This window comes from Emydura macquarii, unplaced genomic scaffold (genome assembly GCF_026122565.2).
Source record: "Emydura macquarii macquarii isolate MOO-44397 ecotype Brisbane River unplaced genomic scaffold, CSIRO-AGI_Emac_v2 contig_67, whole genome shotgun sequence".
Lineage (NCBI taxonomy): Eukaryota > Metazoa > Chordata > Testudines > Chelidae > Emydura > Emydura macquarii.
Window position 1 is genome coordinate 3,083,856 of NW_027130204.1, and position 13,020 is coordinate 3,096,875.

At 41.5% G+C, this 13,020-nt stretch overlaps 1 protein-coding gene across 18 annotated transcripts in view; it reads left to right on the top strand.

The window, feature by feature from the left end:
- PPP3CB (protein phosphatase 3 catalytic subunit beta) overlaps positions 1 to 13,020 on the top strand; it is an 83,835-nt gene that overhangs the window by 23,264 nt on the left and 47,551 nt on the right. For all 18 annotated transcript variants that reach the window (XR_010917983.1, XR_010917985.1, XR_010918003.1 and 15 more), the window contains exons 2-3: positions 6,317 to 6,517; positions 8,268 to 8,392. Coding sequence is in view for 11 of the 18 variants with exons in the window: in XM_067537976.1 (XP_067394077.1) it covers positions 6,317 to 6,517; positions 8,268 to 8,392 (326 nt within the window). In the remaining 7 variants the exon portion in view is untranslated. The remainder of the gene's footprint in view (positions 1 to 6,316; positions 6,518 to 8,267; positions 8,393 to 13,020) is intronic.

A 13,020-nucleotide genomic window follows, 5' to 3' on the forward strand; every position in this document is an offset into this window, starting at 1 on the left:
TCTTGCACAAGATGATGGCCAGATTCTTCAAGGGCCTGGAAAGGCTCTTCCCACCGATGCGGGATCTGACTCCCCAATGGGATCTGAATCTGGTCCTCTCCAGGCTCACTGGGCCTCCATTTGAGCCTCTAGCCTTATGTTTCATCATGCACTTGTCCTGGAAGGTCACATTCCTGAGGGCCATTACATCAGCAAGGCAAGTCTTGGCGACTAGGGCGTTGACCTCAGAACCTCCCTATACTATCTTCTAGAAGAACAAGGTTCAACTGCCCCGTATCCGTCCTTTTTACCAAAGGTGGTCTCACACTTTCATTTCAACCAGGACATATACCTGCCGGTCTTCTGTCCAAAGCCTCACAACTCCAGTGAGGAAATGTCTGCATACCCTCGATGTTAGGAGAGCCCTAGCTTTCTACATCGAGAGGACCAAACCCTTCCGTCGTTCCACACAGCTCTTCGTTGCGATTGCTAACGGGATGAAAGCGCTGCTGGTGTCATTGCAGCAAATTTCAAAGGGGATCACAGCCTGTATTCAAGCTTGTTATGAGCAGGCGGGGGTTATGCCTCCAACATCCTTAACGGTCCACTCAACAAGAGCCTAAATGTCCTCAGCAGCCTTCCAGGTGCAAGTCCCAATACAGGATGTCTGCAGAGCTGCTGCCTGGTCATCAGTACATACCTTTGCGTCTCACTATGCCATAACGCAGCAATCTTGGGACAATCCTGACTTTAGTAGAGCGGTGCTATGAGCATCACGTCCATAGACTCCTGCCCGCCTCCGGGGATACTGCTGGTGAGTCACCTAATTGGGAATGGACATGAGCAAGCACTCAAAGAAAGAATGGTTATTTACCTGATAATTGTTCCTTGAGATGTGTTGCTCATGTCCATTCCACATCCACCCTCCTTCCCCTCAGAGTTCCGACAAGAAGGAACTGAGGGGGTGGGGCCAGCAGCACCTATGTGTGGGTGTATCTGCACGTCACTGCAGGGGGCGACAGAGCTGGTTCTACGGGTACCATTAGGGGAAAAATTTCCGGCATGTAGTGCACACTCAAACCTAATTGGGAATGGACATGAGCGACCCATCTCGAAGAACAACAGTTTCGAGGTAAGTAACTGTTCTTTCCAATGCCATAGATTCTAGGAGCTTATGTGATGGCGAGGGACTTATTGAGCTTCTTTGGTATTGGCTTTGCCAGCAGTTCAGGAGTCCTCTTACTCAGCACCGATGACCACAGGTCAGACATTATAGAATCATAGAATCATAGAGTTGGAAGGGACCTCAGGAGGTCATCTAGTCCAACCCCCTGCTCAAAGCAGGACTAACCTCAGCTATATCATCCCAGCCAGGGCTTTGTCAAGCCTCAGCTTAAAAACCTCTAAGGATGGAGATTCCACCACCTCCCTAGGTAACCCATTCCAGTGCTTCACCACCCTCCTAGTGAAAAACTTTTTCCTAATGTCCAACCTAGACCTCCCGCCCTGCAACTTGAGACCGTTGCTCCTTGTTCTTGTACGGTGCCATCCAGGGGGAAAGCAGGTGATGATTTCTTTGATGCTGTTATATCTGCGCTCCCGACACTGATCAACCACAGGAATAGTCCTCAGTCAGAGGAAGCTGACTCTTTGGGCTTGGAGATCAGCTCATGTTTTACAAGTGGATAACTTAGAATCATAGAAGATTAGGGTTGGAAGGTACCTTAGGAGGTCATCTAGTCTAACACCCTGCTCACAGCAGGACCAACCCCAATTAAATCATCCCAGCCAGGACCTTAAAAACCTCTAATGATGGAGTTTCCACCACCTCCCTAGGTAACCCATTTCAGTGCTTCACCCACCCTACTAGTGAAAATTTTTTTCCTAATATCAAAGCTAGACCTCCCACACTGCAACTTGAGACCACTGCTCCTTGTTCTATCATCTGCCACCACTGAGAACAGTCTAGCTCCATCCTTTCGGGAGTCTCACTTCAGGTAGTTAAAGGCTGCTATCAAATCCATCCTCACTCTTCTCCTCTGCAGACTAAACAAGCCTAGTTCCCTCAGCCTCTCCTCATAATTCGTATTCCAGCCCCCTAATCATTTTTGTTGCCCTCTGCTGGACACTCCAGTTTGTCCACATCCTTTCTGTAATGGGGGGCCCAAAACTGGACACAGTACTCCAAATGTGGCCTCACCAATGTCGAATAGAGGGGAAGAATCACTTCCCGTGATCTGCTGGCAATGCTCCTACTAATGCAGTCCAATATGCAGTTAGCTTTCTTGGCAATAAAGGCACACTGTTGACTCACATCCAGTTTCTTGTCCACTGTATCCCCCAGTCCTTTTCTGCAGAACTGCTGCCTAGCACGTCTGTCCCCAGTCTGTAGCTTTGCATGGGATTCTTCAGTCCTAAGTATAGGACTCTGCACTTGTCCTTGTTGAACCTCATCAGATTATTTTGGTTCTCCACCATATCTACCACTCTCCCTAGTTTACTGACATCTGCGCAAACTTGCTGAGGGTGCAAACCACCCCATCCTCTAGATCATTAATGAAATGTTGAACAAAACCAGCCCCAGCACTGACCCCTGGAGCACTCTGCTTGTTACTGGCTGCCAACTGGACATCGAGACATTGATCGTTACCCACTGAGCCAGTTTTATCCGTCTTGTAATCCATTCATCCAACCCATATTTCTTTAACTTCCTGATAAGAACTGTGGAAGACTGTATCAAAAGCTTTGCTAACGTCAAGGTATATCACGTCACCACTTTCCCCACATCCACAGAGCCAGTCATCTCATCATAGAAGGCAATCAGGTTGGTCAGACATGAGTTGACCTTGGTGAATCCATGCTGACTGTTCCTAATCAGCTTCCTCTCTTCAAACTGCTTCAAAATGGAATCTTTGAGGACCTGCTTCGTGATTTTTCCTGGGACTGAGGTGAGGTTGACTGGTCTTGTAGTTCCCCGGATTCTCTTTCCTTCCTTTTCTGAAGATTGGAAAAAGGCAAATATAGTGCCCATCAGCCAGGACCTCCCCCAGTCGCCATGAGTTTTCAAAGATAATGGCCAATGACTCTGCAATCACATCACCCAACTCCCTCAGCACCCTCGGATGCATTGCATCTGGCCCCATGGTCTTGTGCACATCCAGGCTTTTTAAATAGTCCTGAACCTGTTCTTCCAGTAGTGAGGGCTGCTCACCTTCTCCCCATTCTGTGCTGCGCAATGCAGTAGTCTGGGAGCTGACCTTGTCTGTGATGATAGAGTCAAAAAACACATTGAGTACCTCCGCTTTTTCCATATCATCTGTCACTAGGTTGCCTCCCGTATTCAGTAAGGGGCCCACACTTTCCCTGACCGCCTTCTTGTTGCTAATATACCTGTAGAAGCCCTTCTTGTTAGCCTTCACGTCCCTTTCTAGCTGCAACTCCAATTGGGCTTTGACCTTCCTGATTTCCCTCCTGCATGCTTGAGCAATATTTTTATACTCTTCCCTAGTCATTTGACCAAGCTTTCAGTTCTTATAAGCTTACCTCACCATTCCCCTCCGAGGTCTTACCCCTCTCCCCTGATATCCACAGGATCCCTGGTCTTGTCCAGCTAATGAGGATCCATTGCCTGGAAAGAATTTGGGGTCTGGTGCCGTACCAGTGGCCATTTTGGAACCCTTTGTGCCTCCTGCCTGTTTCCAGGTCATCTCCGTGCCCACCCCATTAAGTTTCTTCAAGAATGTGTCGATAATTTCCTCGCCAAGTATGCCAAGTTGACCATACCTGGTACCAGGCTTGGTACTGAGCAGGAGATCATTTCTCTGGTGAATCTCTTCATGTAAGTGCCAGAGGAGGCTCCATTTGAGCCAGTTTTGGCTTTGTCCTCTTCATCACCAGGCGAAGCACTAGTTTCACAAGGTTCCTCATCCCTACGTAATGACTCTAGGGCTCATCAAGAACTTTTAAAGAGAGAGGCTTCTGCCTTTTTTGCGTGTCATCCTATAGACTTATTGGCATTTTAGCCACAGTAGAATCTTCTTGGATGATATTTCTGATTCATGAAGTTATCCTGGAGCTTCCCACGGTTCTGTGGCAGACTCTCTTTCCTTCCCTCACATCAAAGTGAGCTGAGTGCAGGTATTATGTCTTCTTTCAGGGGTTCCAGCATTTCCTCTTTGAGTGCTTGCTCATGTTGATTCCAAGTAAGTGTGTGCGTGCCACGTGCACAGTCATTGGAAAGTTTATCCCCTCGTAGTACCTATCGGGTTGAGCCAGGCGCCCCGTGGAGTTGAGCCACCATGGCGCTGTATATAGGGTCCTGCTGATACGCCGCCTCTTCAGTTTCTTCTTTACTGCCTGTGACTGTCGTTGGCTTGCTTTGGCAAGCGTTCCCCTACCGTTTCTATTCCAGTCATCTTCCTCTTCCTGCCAAAGTTATTCTGACTCAGGCAAGCCATAAGGTGTTGGACCCGTACAATCCCATTTTCTGATTACTTTGTTTTTCCCTATTTTTACTACTTTTATGAAAACACAAAAAATACAAAAAGATAAATAATGTGTAGCTAGTGTATGTTTCCAAATGCCACATGCCTCATAGGGTCTCCAGTAGATTTCTGCAATTTTACAGCTCATCAAAGCTGGAAGACCAGATAATACAAAACGAAACAACACTACATAGACGTAACACATTAGGACGGGAGTTACAGTAGAAAAATAGGAGAAGACATAAATAGGAAAAGGAGGGAAGGAATGGACTTGGGCGGGAAGGGAAAGGAAGAAGGAGGGGTTAGGTGGAATTTCGGTCTGGTATTCTTTTAGCAGTTTTAACGGTTTTGTCCAAATGTATCTAAAAATGGGGTCCAGTTTCTTCAAACTCATATATTGGGACATGAGTTTTAGCAGCTTATATCTGGGAGTTAAGTTTCTGTTGAGTGTGCTTGACAAAAAAAATTTCTCTTTTTGATCCATGGTTACTCCATAACAGGAATTGTATGTGTGCAACAGGGGTTGACCATAATACCGAGTACTGCATGTTTCTGGTGTCAGGGGTTGTTGAATGTGAATAACTTCTCCATGTATTACACTATAGAATTATATTTTCATAAAACTTTCTTTTCCCTTAGTTTTATTTATAATTCTAAGAAATTTTTTCCTCCAACTGACATTTGTCACTCCAACTAACAACTTTTCATTGAACTTAACTTATATTGAGCGTATATATCTTTATAGCTATCCTTGCATTCATTGTGATTGTTACAACCTTGCCCTCTAGCCCACTGTCTGGTCACCTGTCTATTGTGAGTGGACCCAGTTGTTGGGTCCCACTTGTTTCCAAGTCAACTGAAGCTGGGTAGAATTTGTACACCTGTACACATCTGAATTTCTAGCTCTGGAACTATAGGGCAGATTCCCAGGCTCAGACTTGTCTGACAATCTTCCTTGAGATGTAGGATGCCTACATCCAGCTTCCCTAGACCCTGAAAGGTTCTTTGAGACCCTTTGAGCCCTCCTAGTCACTTGCACATGCTCCTTCAGAGTTCCGCTTAGGTTGTAAGCACTGCGTGCTTCTAGTTTAATCTCTTCAGGGAGAACATGACAGGAAAGCAAAGAACACAAGGCATAGCAAAGAATTTTCTGAACCAAGTGACTTTGCTTCTAAAGCACACAGAGTTACAGATCTTTAAAAATAACAGAAGTCCTAAGACGTGCCTTCCCTTAGTCTGAGCTCACTTTTTCGGTGAGCTTGAGGTTCGTCAATATTTCAGACTGGGCAGAGTCCTTCCTGCCCTCTCTTTCCTGCCAGTCCTCATGTGTGGGGATGGTCAGGACCTTGCTCCTACATTGGGCCTCCATCTCTGCGACATACTCTCAAACTGAAAAGCTCCAGCTTGCCTCTTCTTGTGGGCCCCTCTGTAGAGAGACCATTGTTCCATAGGGGTGGTCCAGTATTTGATACAATCTAAATTGATGGCCCCACATTGCTCTTTGATGGGTTAGCGATAATCCTTCAATAAAGTGTCACACCTTTCTCAGGCAGGGCTGCTGTCTGGAATACTGTAGAATAGGCTACTCCTGGGCATGTCCAGGCTTGTGCAGTTACAGTGTCCAGTATTTCTATAGATAGTACATGACTGTTCATAATTTGAAACAGATTTATCCCAGTCTGTCACAGTGATATCTTCAAAATGTGCACATTTTTAAAAAAAACCCAAAACACTGGGTAAACGTTATCCCATTTTGCATGGCAGTAAAGTTCAGTTCTACTTTTACATCCAGTGTATTTTTAAAGAAACTAATTGTTACTAATATTGATATTCCTACCCTCTTTAAATTTTAGCTGTCCCTTTTCCACCAACACATCGCTTAACATCTGCAGAAGTGTTTGATATAGATGGAAAACCTAGAGTTGACATTTTGAAGAACCACTTAGTAAAGGAAGGTCGGGTAGATGAAGAAATTGCACTTAGAATCATCAATGAGGGTGCTGCAATTCTACAAAGAGAGAAAACGATGATAGAAGTTGAAGCTCCAATTACAGGTAATACCTTTAGTTTATTTTTGATGCTTAAAGTAAAAAATGCACATCATTTTCATTAGAAGGCCTTTTTTGGGGGGAGACATTAAATGTAAAGATACCTTTATCACAACAATCATAACTTTCCCTCAGAGCTGCTTTTGTACTCAAAATAACTTCAATCAAAAAATGATGTGGAAGAAATGAAGAAATAAAACCGGTTTGGAAAAAACAGTAGGATGGTAATACAATGTCAACAGGCAAAGCAGTTTCTGTAATCATGTAACAATAATAAATGTTGCTAAAAGATGTAATAATCCAGATGAGAAAAATGAGTTTCAAAGAGAAGATTGGATTGTACTGCAGTCTAAAATTTGTGGAATGGCGCTAGAGCATCCATTAGCTGAAACATATGTTTTGAACAGGGGGTCTGAATGAGGAATATTCATGATTGTTTGGCACTAAGAATCCAAGTTTTAATGTGTAAAGTCATGATCTCTTGGTAGTCTTAACTCAGACAAGTTAAAACCAATCTCATGAAACTCTTGTGTATTATTTAGCACAATAGATAAGACTTGATCCAATTTGAAAGTTGAAATGGCTTTTGTTTTTAAAAGTACTGTAGTGCTTTCAGGTTCTGACCAGTGAGACCATATTTGATTTAGATAAAGTTGATACTGTAATTGTGTTAATTTTTAAAGAGACAAATAACCAGTTTAAAAATACATTATTGACATTGTATAGCTGCCATTCAAAGTGAATAAAAATTGATTTTATGGCATTTTTGCAGATACTTGTAAAGTCTAAATTAAATATTTTTATTTTTTTAAAAGAAAAATGTATTTACAATTAAACTGAAATTGACCACCTATTTTGAGGTCTATACTTATTATACTATTTAAAATCATTATAATAGAATTAAAAATATTTTAATAGTACATGTTTGCTGGAAAAGTCTTAAAAAAAAAAAAAAAATTCAAACCATTGAACTGGTGGCAGTCACTGGCTAAGCACCTGAAACTCTGTGTTTGTTGAATTGCTAAACCAGCTTTTGACAGAAGTAGCTTCTTCTGCAGGTTTAGAGAGAATACTGTCTTCATTTCAGTTTATTCAGCTAGTTTACTCCTATGATTAGCTGATTCAAAGTTGAGAAACCAATTGGGAATTGAAAAAGTGGGAAAGCTCGTTTTCCTCTTCCAATCGGTCAATAAAAATGAAGTAGGAGGGACTGAGTTCTAAAATCTTGAAGAACCTGGTGACCAGAAACATTCTGTTCACTTCACTGATTATAGGCAATACTTCCTTTGTTACAAAAAAAATCAGTTTTAAGTTTAAAACATGTTTTGATAAATCGTCTTTTAACTATACAAATAATTCAAAATTGTTTTTGTGCATCTTTATTTGAATTCTAATTTCCATTTCAGTGCAGCTTGACAGGAGTAAAAAATAAATCCTCTAGTGAATAAAGAAAGGTTCACTATTTTCTAAAATAACCATGAAAATTGAGTTTGAATAAATGTATGTTAAGCTATATAATTGCTTAAATAAATGTGTCTAGACATAGTATATTCCTCCTGGTTAGCAAAAAGAAGTACCAAATTTAGTGTAAATTCACAAATTTAGTTGTGAATCAAAATGTTTTATTGGTTACCAGCCAATAAGAATGCCTTTCTTTAGGAAAATAGGTTATGTTGCTATAGTTAGTTTTTAAAATTTGTCTTTTTTTCCATAAATAAAAGACTTCTTGTTTATTGAAACGGTATTTTTGTTTCAGTGTGTGGTGATATTCATGGCCAATTCTTCGATCTAATGAAGCTGTTTGAAGTGGGAGGATCACCTGCTAATACAAGATACCTCTTCCTTGGTGACTATGTAGACAGAGGTTATTTTAGTATAGAGGTAACTGTATATATTAATTTGTTCTGTCCTAAATCTTACTGTAAGAAAACTTTTATTTATCTTCTTGTAAAATATTTGCATATTTTCTCTGACATCTGAATGTGAATTCTTCCTTGCTAAGCTTCATTCCATCCCAAAGACCACTTGACAAAGAGTTATTGAGTAGTCCTTCAGCCAGCCCTTTTGTTACCACCATCCCTACTGATTTCCCTACCTTCCCATAGCCATCTTTGCAGAGGATGGATTATATGGCATCTTTAGCGTTCACAGTCCATACTGCTCTATTAACATGTAGCCCGGGTACTAAGCATTCTGTATCCTGTCACTTCTCTCAAGCTTCATTAGTCCAGGAGTTTGGAAGTGTTGGAGAATTGGTCAAGTAAGAATTGGATGATAGATTACATTTAGAGATTAATTTGACTGTCCCTTTAAATTTTAAAGTTAATTAAAAAAAAAAAGTTTGACACAAATTAAGTTGTAAATATATTTCTTGGCATAGCTTTTGAAGTAGTCGATGCTAGGGCCTGGTGCATGCTATTTTGTAGTGTATACAAATTTTATTGTTTTTGAAGCAGTATGCATATGTGTACCATTCAAGTGTGTGCACAGTGCTGTTTTGGGTTGGTAGGTGTGATAATCAAGCAAGAGATAATGAAGAGATGCCTCAGAAATCAACATGTAAAGAATAGTTAAAATGAAAGATACTACCCACAGCATTCCTTGAATCTTCATGACCTGTTTTGGTTGATTACAGAAATGCTTCTGCTTATAGTGTAAACATTGTGCTGGACAGATGTGAAGGCGGTATTTGCATCCTTGCAGAACATCTGGAAATAACGTATCTTAAAACATTGGAACTTATATTCAAGCTTTACAACTGCAAGCGCTATGAAAGGCTTTGGAGTATTTAATAAAAACAGACTCATTTTATGCTTGCAGGCAGTGAAGACTTTTTTTCTTTTTAATATGTTTGGGTATAAACTTCAGAAAAGTCACTACCGTGGTTCATGGCAGGGTATCTGACTGCACAGGTCCACTGCAGTGGACCTGTGCAAAGGAAAGAAAAGTATATTAAAATCATCTCCTCCCTCTTCTCCCCTGAATTCTTCCTGTGGACTTTGTTTGGTTATCCAACAACTTTTAGCCAGTTTGACCTGGGCCTTCTAAAAATGTTTGTTTTTGACCACTTTTAAATATCTTAGCTTATTGTGTCCGTAATCTTGGGTAAACAAAATATTCAGCCCCTCCCCCAAAATGCTTGTTTTTTATTTTAATTTTGTGCTCAGAGACGTATTCTTAAAAAGTTTGTTTTGAAGCATGTTCTTCTCTCCCCTCCTCCCCCACCCCCCCGCGATAACTCTTTCCAGTGTTAAAATAAAACCTTAGTCTAGAGCAGGAACACATGGACCTTGCCCAGCTGAGTGCTGTAATAACACTTGGACTGGAGCCTGAAGTCAGAACCCACTTGATGCAGTGTAGTCAGATGCCCTGACTTAGTGAGTCCAGTCTCCTTGGATCAAGATGAAGTTTTTTGCACATTTGGACCTGTAAATTCTCTGTACTGTACTTCCATATTAAAATAGGGTGGCATGGAGAGCTTTGTGGATCACACTGTTGCCACCCCTCACTTGCTTTGAAACAAATATCAGTCAATGCAGAAAAGGTACTGCTACAACAGTTGTGTGTTGTTAAAAAGCATGTTTTTTTGTGTATGTACATATTGTCTACTGTAAAGGCAAATGCATTTTTACCACTGCATAAAGTGACATTAAAATGCAAATTTCCAATCACTTGTTTAAATAATTCTTAAATGTGATATAAATAACTAAGAATCTAAAGGATGCTACATTTTTACTAGTCTCTTCTATTTCCAATATTTGTTTCCTCATTTAATGTTTTTTAATGTGTACAATACCTACATATTTTCTGTACACATTTACTTAGTGAATAACGTTTACTTTTTAAATTTGTAAAAGTATCCAGCCTCTCTCCTTATGTGTTGATTAGTACTTTCTTTGTTACAAACTGCCAGCAGACTGGACCACCTGCTGGGAAGCAGTAATAAAGTGTTAATGTTCTTTGAAATACAGCAGAACAATTCACAGCTCTGGAAATATTGAAAATGTGAAGATATTGTTGAATACATCTTCTTTTTGTTAAGGATTGTTTTGCAGTCACATATCTGAATTAGTTTTGGGGTCTTTGTTTATGTTAAGTATTTTTGGATATATTTCACAGTAAGTATCCTTTTGTGTGTGTGTGTGTGCTTGCTACTCCTCACCAAAAAAACCTTTTTTTTTTTTTTTTTTTTTTTTTTTTTTTTTAAATAAAAGATAATGGAGCGTTTCTCATGGGGGACTTCAGTCACCATGACATCTGCTGGAAGAGGAATACAGCAGTGCACAGACAATCCAGGAAGTTTTTGGAGAGTGTTGGGGACAACTTCTTGATGCAAGTGCTGGAGGAACCAGCTAGGGGCTGTGCTCTTCTTAACCTGCTACTCACAAACAGGAAAAAATTGGTAGAGGAAGTAGAAGTGGATGGCAAGTTGGGCAGTAGTGACCATGAGATGGTCGAGTTCAGTATCCTGACAAAAGGAAGGAAGGGAGATCTGTAGAATATGGACCCTGGGAGGCTAATATGAGGAGAAAGGAGAGCTGGCTGTATTTTAAAGAAACCTTATTGAGGGTGCAGGAACAAACCATCCCGATGTGCCGAAAGAATAACAAACATGATAGGTGACCAGCTTGGTTTAACAGAGAAAACGTATGTGAGATTAACCGTAAAAAGGAAGCTTACAAGAAGTGGAAGTTTGGACAAATGATTAGGGAGGAGTATAAAAATATTGCTTGAATATGCAGGGGTAAAATCAGGAAGGACAAAGTGCAATTGGAATTGCAGCTGGCAAGGGACGTGAAGGGTAACATGAAGTGTTTCTGCAGGTATGTTAACAACAACAAGAAGGTCAGGGAAAGTGTGGCTGTCACTGAATGAGGGCGGCAACCTAGTGACAGATGATGTGGAAAAGGCTGAAAAAAGGCTTTTTTTGCTTCTGTCTTCACAGACAAGGTCAGCTCCCAGAGTGCTGCACTGGGCAACACAGTATGGGGAGATGATGAGCAGCTCTCAGTGGTAAAAGAACAGGTTCAGGACTATTTAGAAAAGCTAGAGATGCACAAGTCCATGGGGCCGAATGCAATACATCCGAGGGTACTGAGGAAATTGGCTGATGTGATTGCAGAGCCGTTGGCCGTTATCTTTAAAAACTCATGGTGATTGGGGAGGTCCCAGACAATTGGAAAAAGGCAAACATAGTGCCCATCTTTAAAAGGGGGAAGAATGAGAATCTGGGAAACTACTGACCAGTCAGCCTCCCCTCAGTCCCTGGAAATATCATGGAGCAGGTCCTCAAGGAATCCATTTTGAAGTCCTTGGAGGAGAGAAAGGTGATCAGGAACAGTCAGCATGGACTGACCAACCTGCTTTCCATGATGAGATGATTGGCTCTGTGAATGTGGGGAAAGCGGTGGACGTGATATACCTTGACTTTAGCAAAGCTTTTGTTATGATCTCCCACAGTATTCTTATCAGCAAATTAAAGTAGTATGGGTTGGATGAATGGACTATAAGATAGACAGAAAGCTGGCTAGATCCTTGGGCTCAACAGGTAGTTATCAACGGCTCGATGTCAGTTTGGCAGCTGGTATCAAGCAGAGTGCCCCAGGAGTCGTTGCTGGGTCTGGTTTTGGTCAACATCTTCATTAATGATCTGGATGATGGGGTGGATTGTACCCTCTGCAAGTTTGCAGATGATACTAAGCTGTGGGGAGTGGTACATACTCTGGAGGATAGTGATGAGATACATTGTGACCTAGACAAATTGGAGGATTGGGCCAAAAGAAATCTGATGGGCATATTAGTAGGAGCTTTGGCAGCAGATTGAGGGAAGTGATTATACCTCTGTTGGTACTGGTGAGGCCACATCTGGAGTACTGTGTCCAGTTTTGGGCTCCCCACTATAGAAAGGATGTGGACAAATTGGAGAGTGTCCAGCGGAGGGCAACAAAAATGATTATGGTGCCGGAACACATGATTTATGAGGAGAGGCTGAAGGAACTAGGCTTATTTATTCTGGAGAAGAGAAGAGTGAGGAGAGGATATGATAGCAGCCTTCAGCTACCCGAAGGGGGTTTCCAAGAGGATGGAGCTAGGTTGTTCTTGGTGATGGCAGATGACAGAACTAGGAGCAATGGTCTCAGATTGAGTGGAGGGAGGTCTAGTTTGGATATTAGGAAAAGCTTTTTCACTAAGAGTGTGGTGAAGCACTGGACTGGGTTACCTAGGGAGATGGTGGAATCTCCTCCTTTAGAGGTTTTAAATGCCCAGCTTGACAAAGTTCTGGCTGGGATGATTTAGTTGGGGTTGGTCCTGCTTTGAGCAGGGGGGTTGGACTAGATGATTTCCTGAGGTCCCTTTCAACCCTAATCTTCTATGATTCTATGAATGATAGATTTAGATTTGTTGTTGGTCTTAAAAACCCAACCAAACAAAAATAATCTCTGAATCAGGTTAGTGTAGTTTGAAACTTATTTTTTTATACTCGATCTGGAACATGTTATTTGGATAAT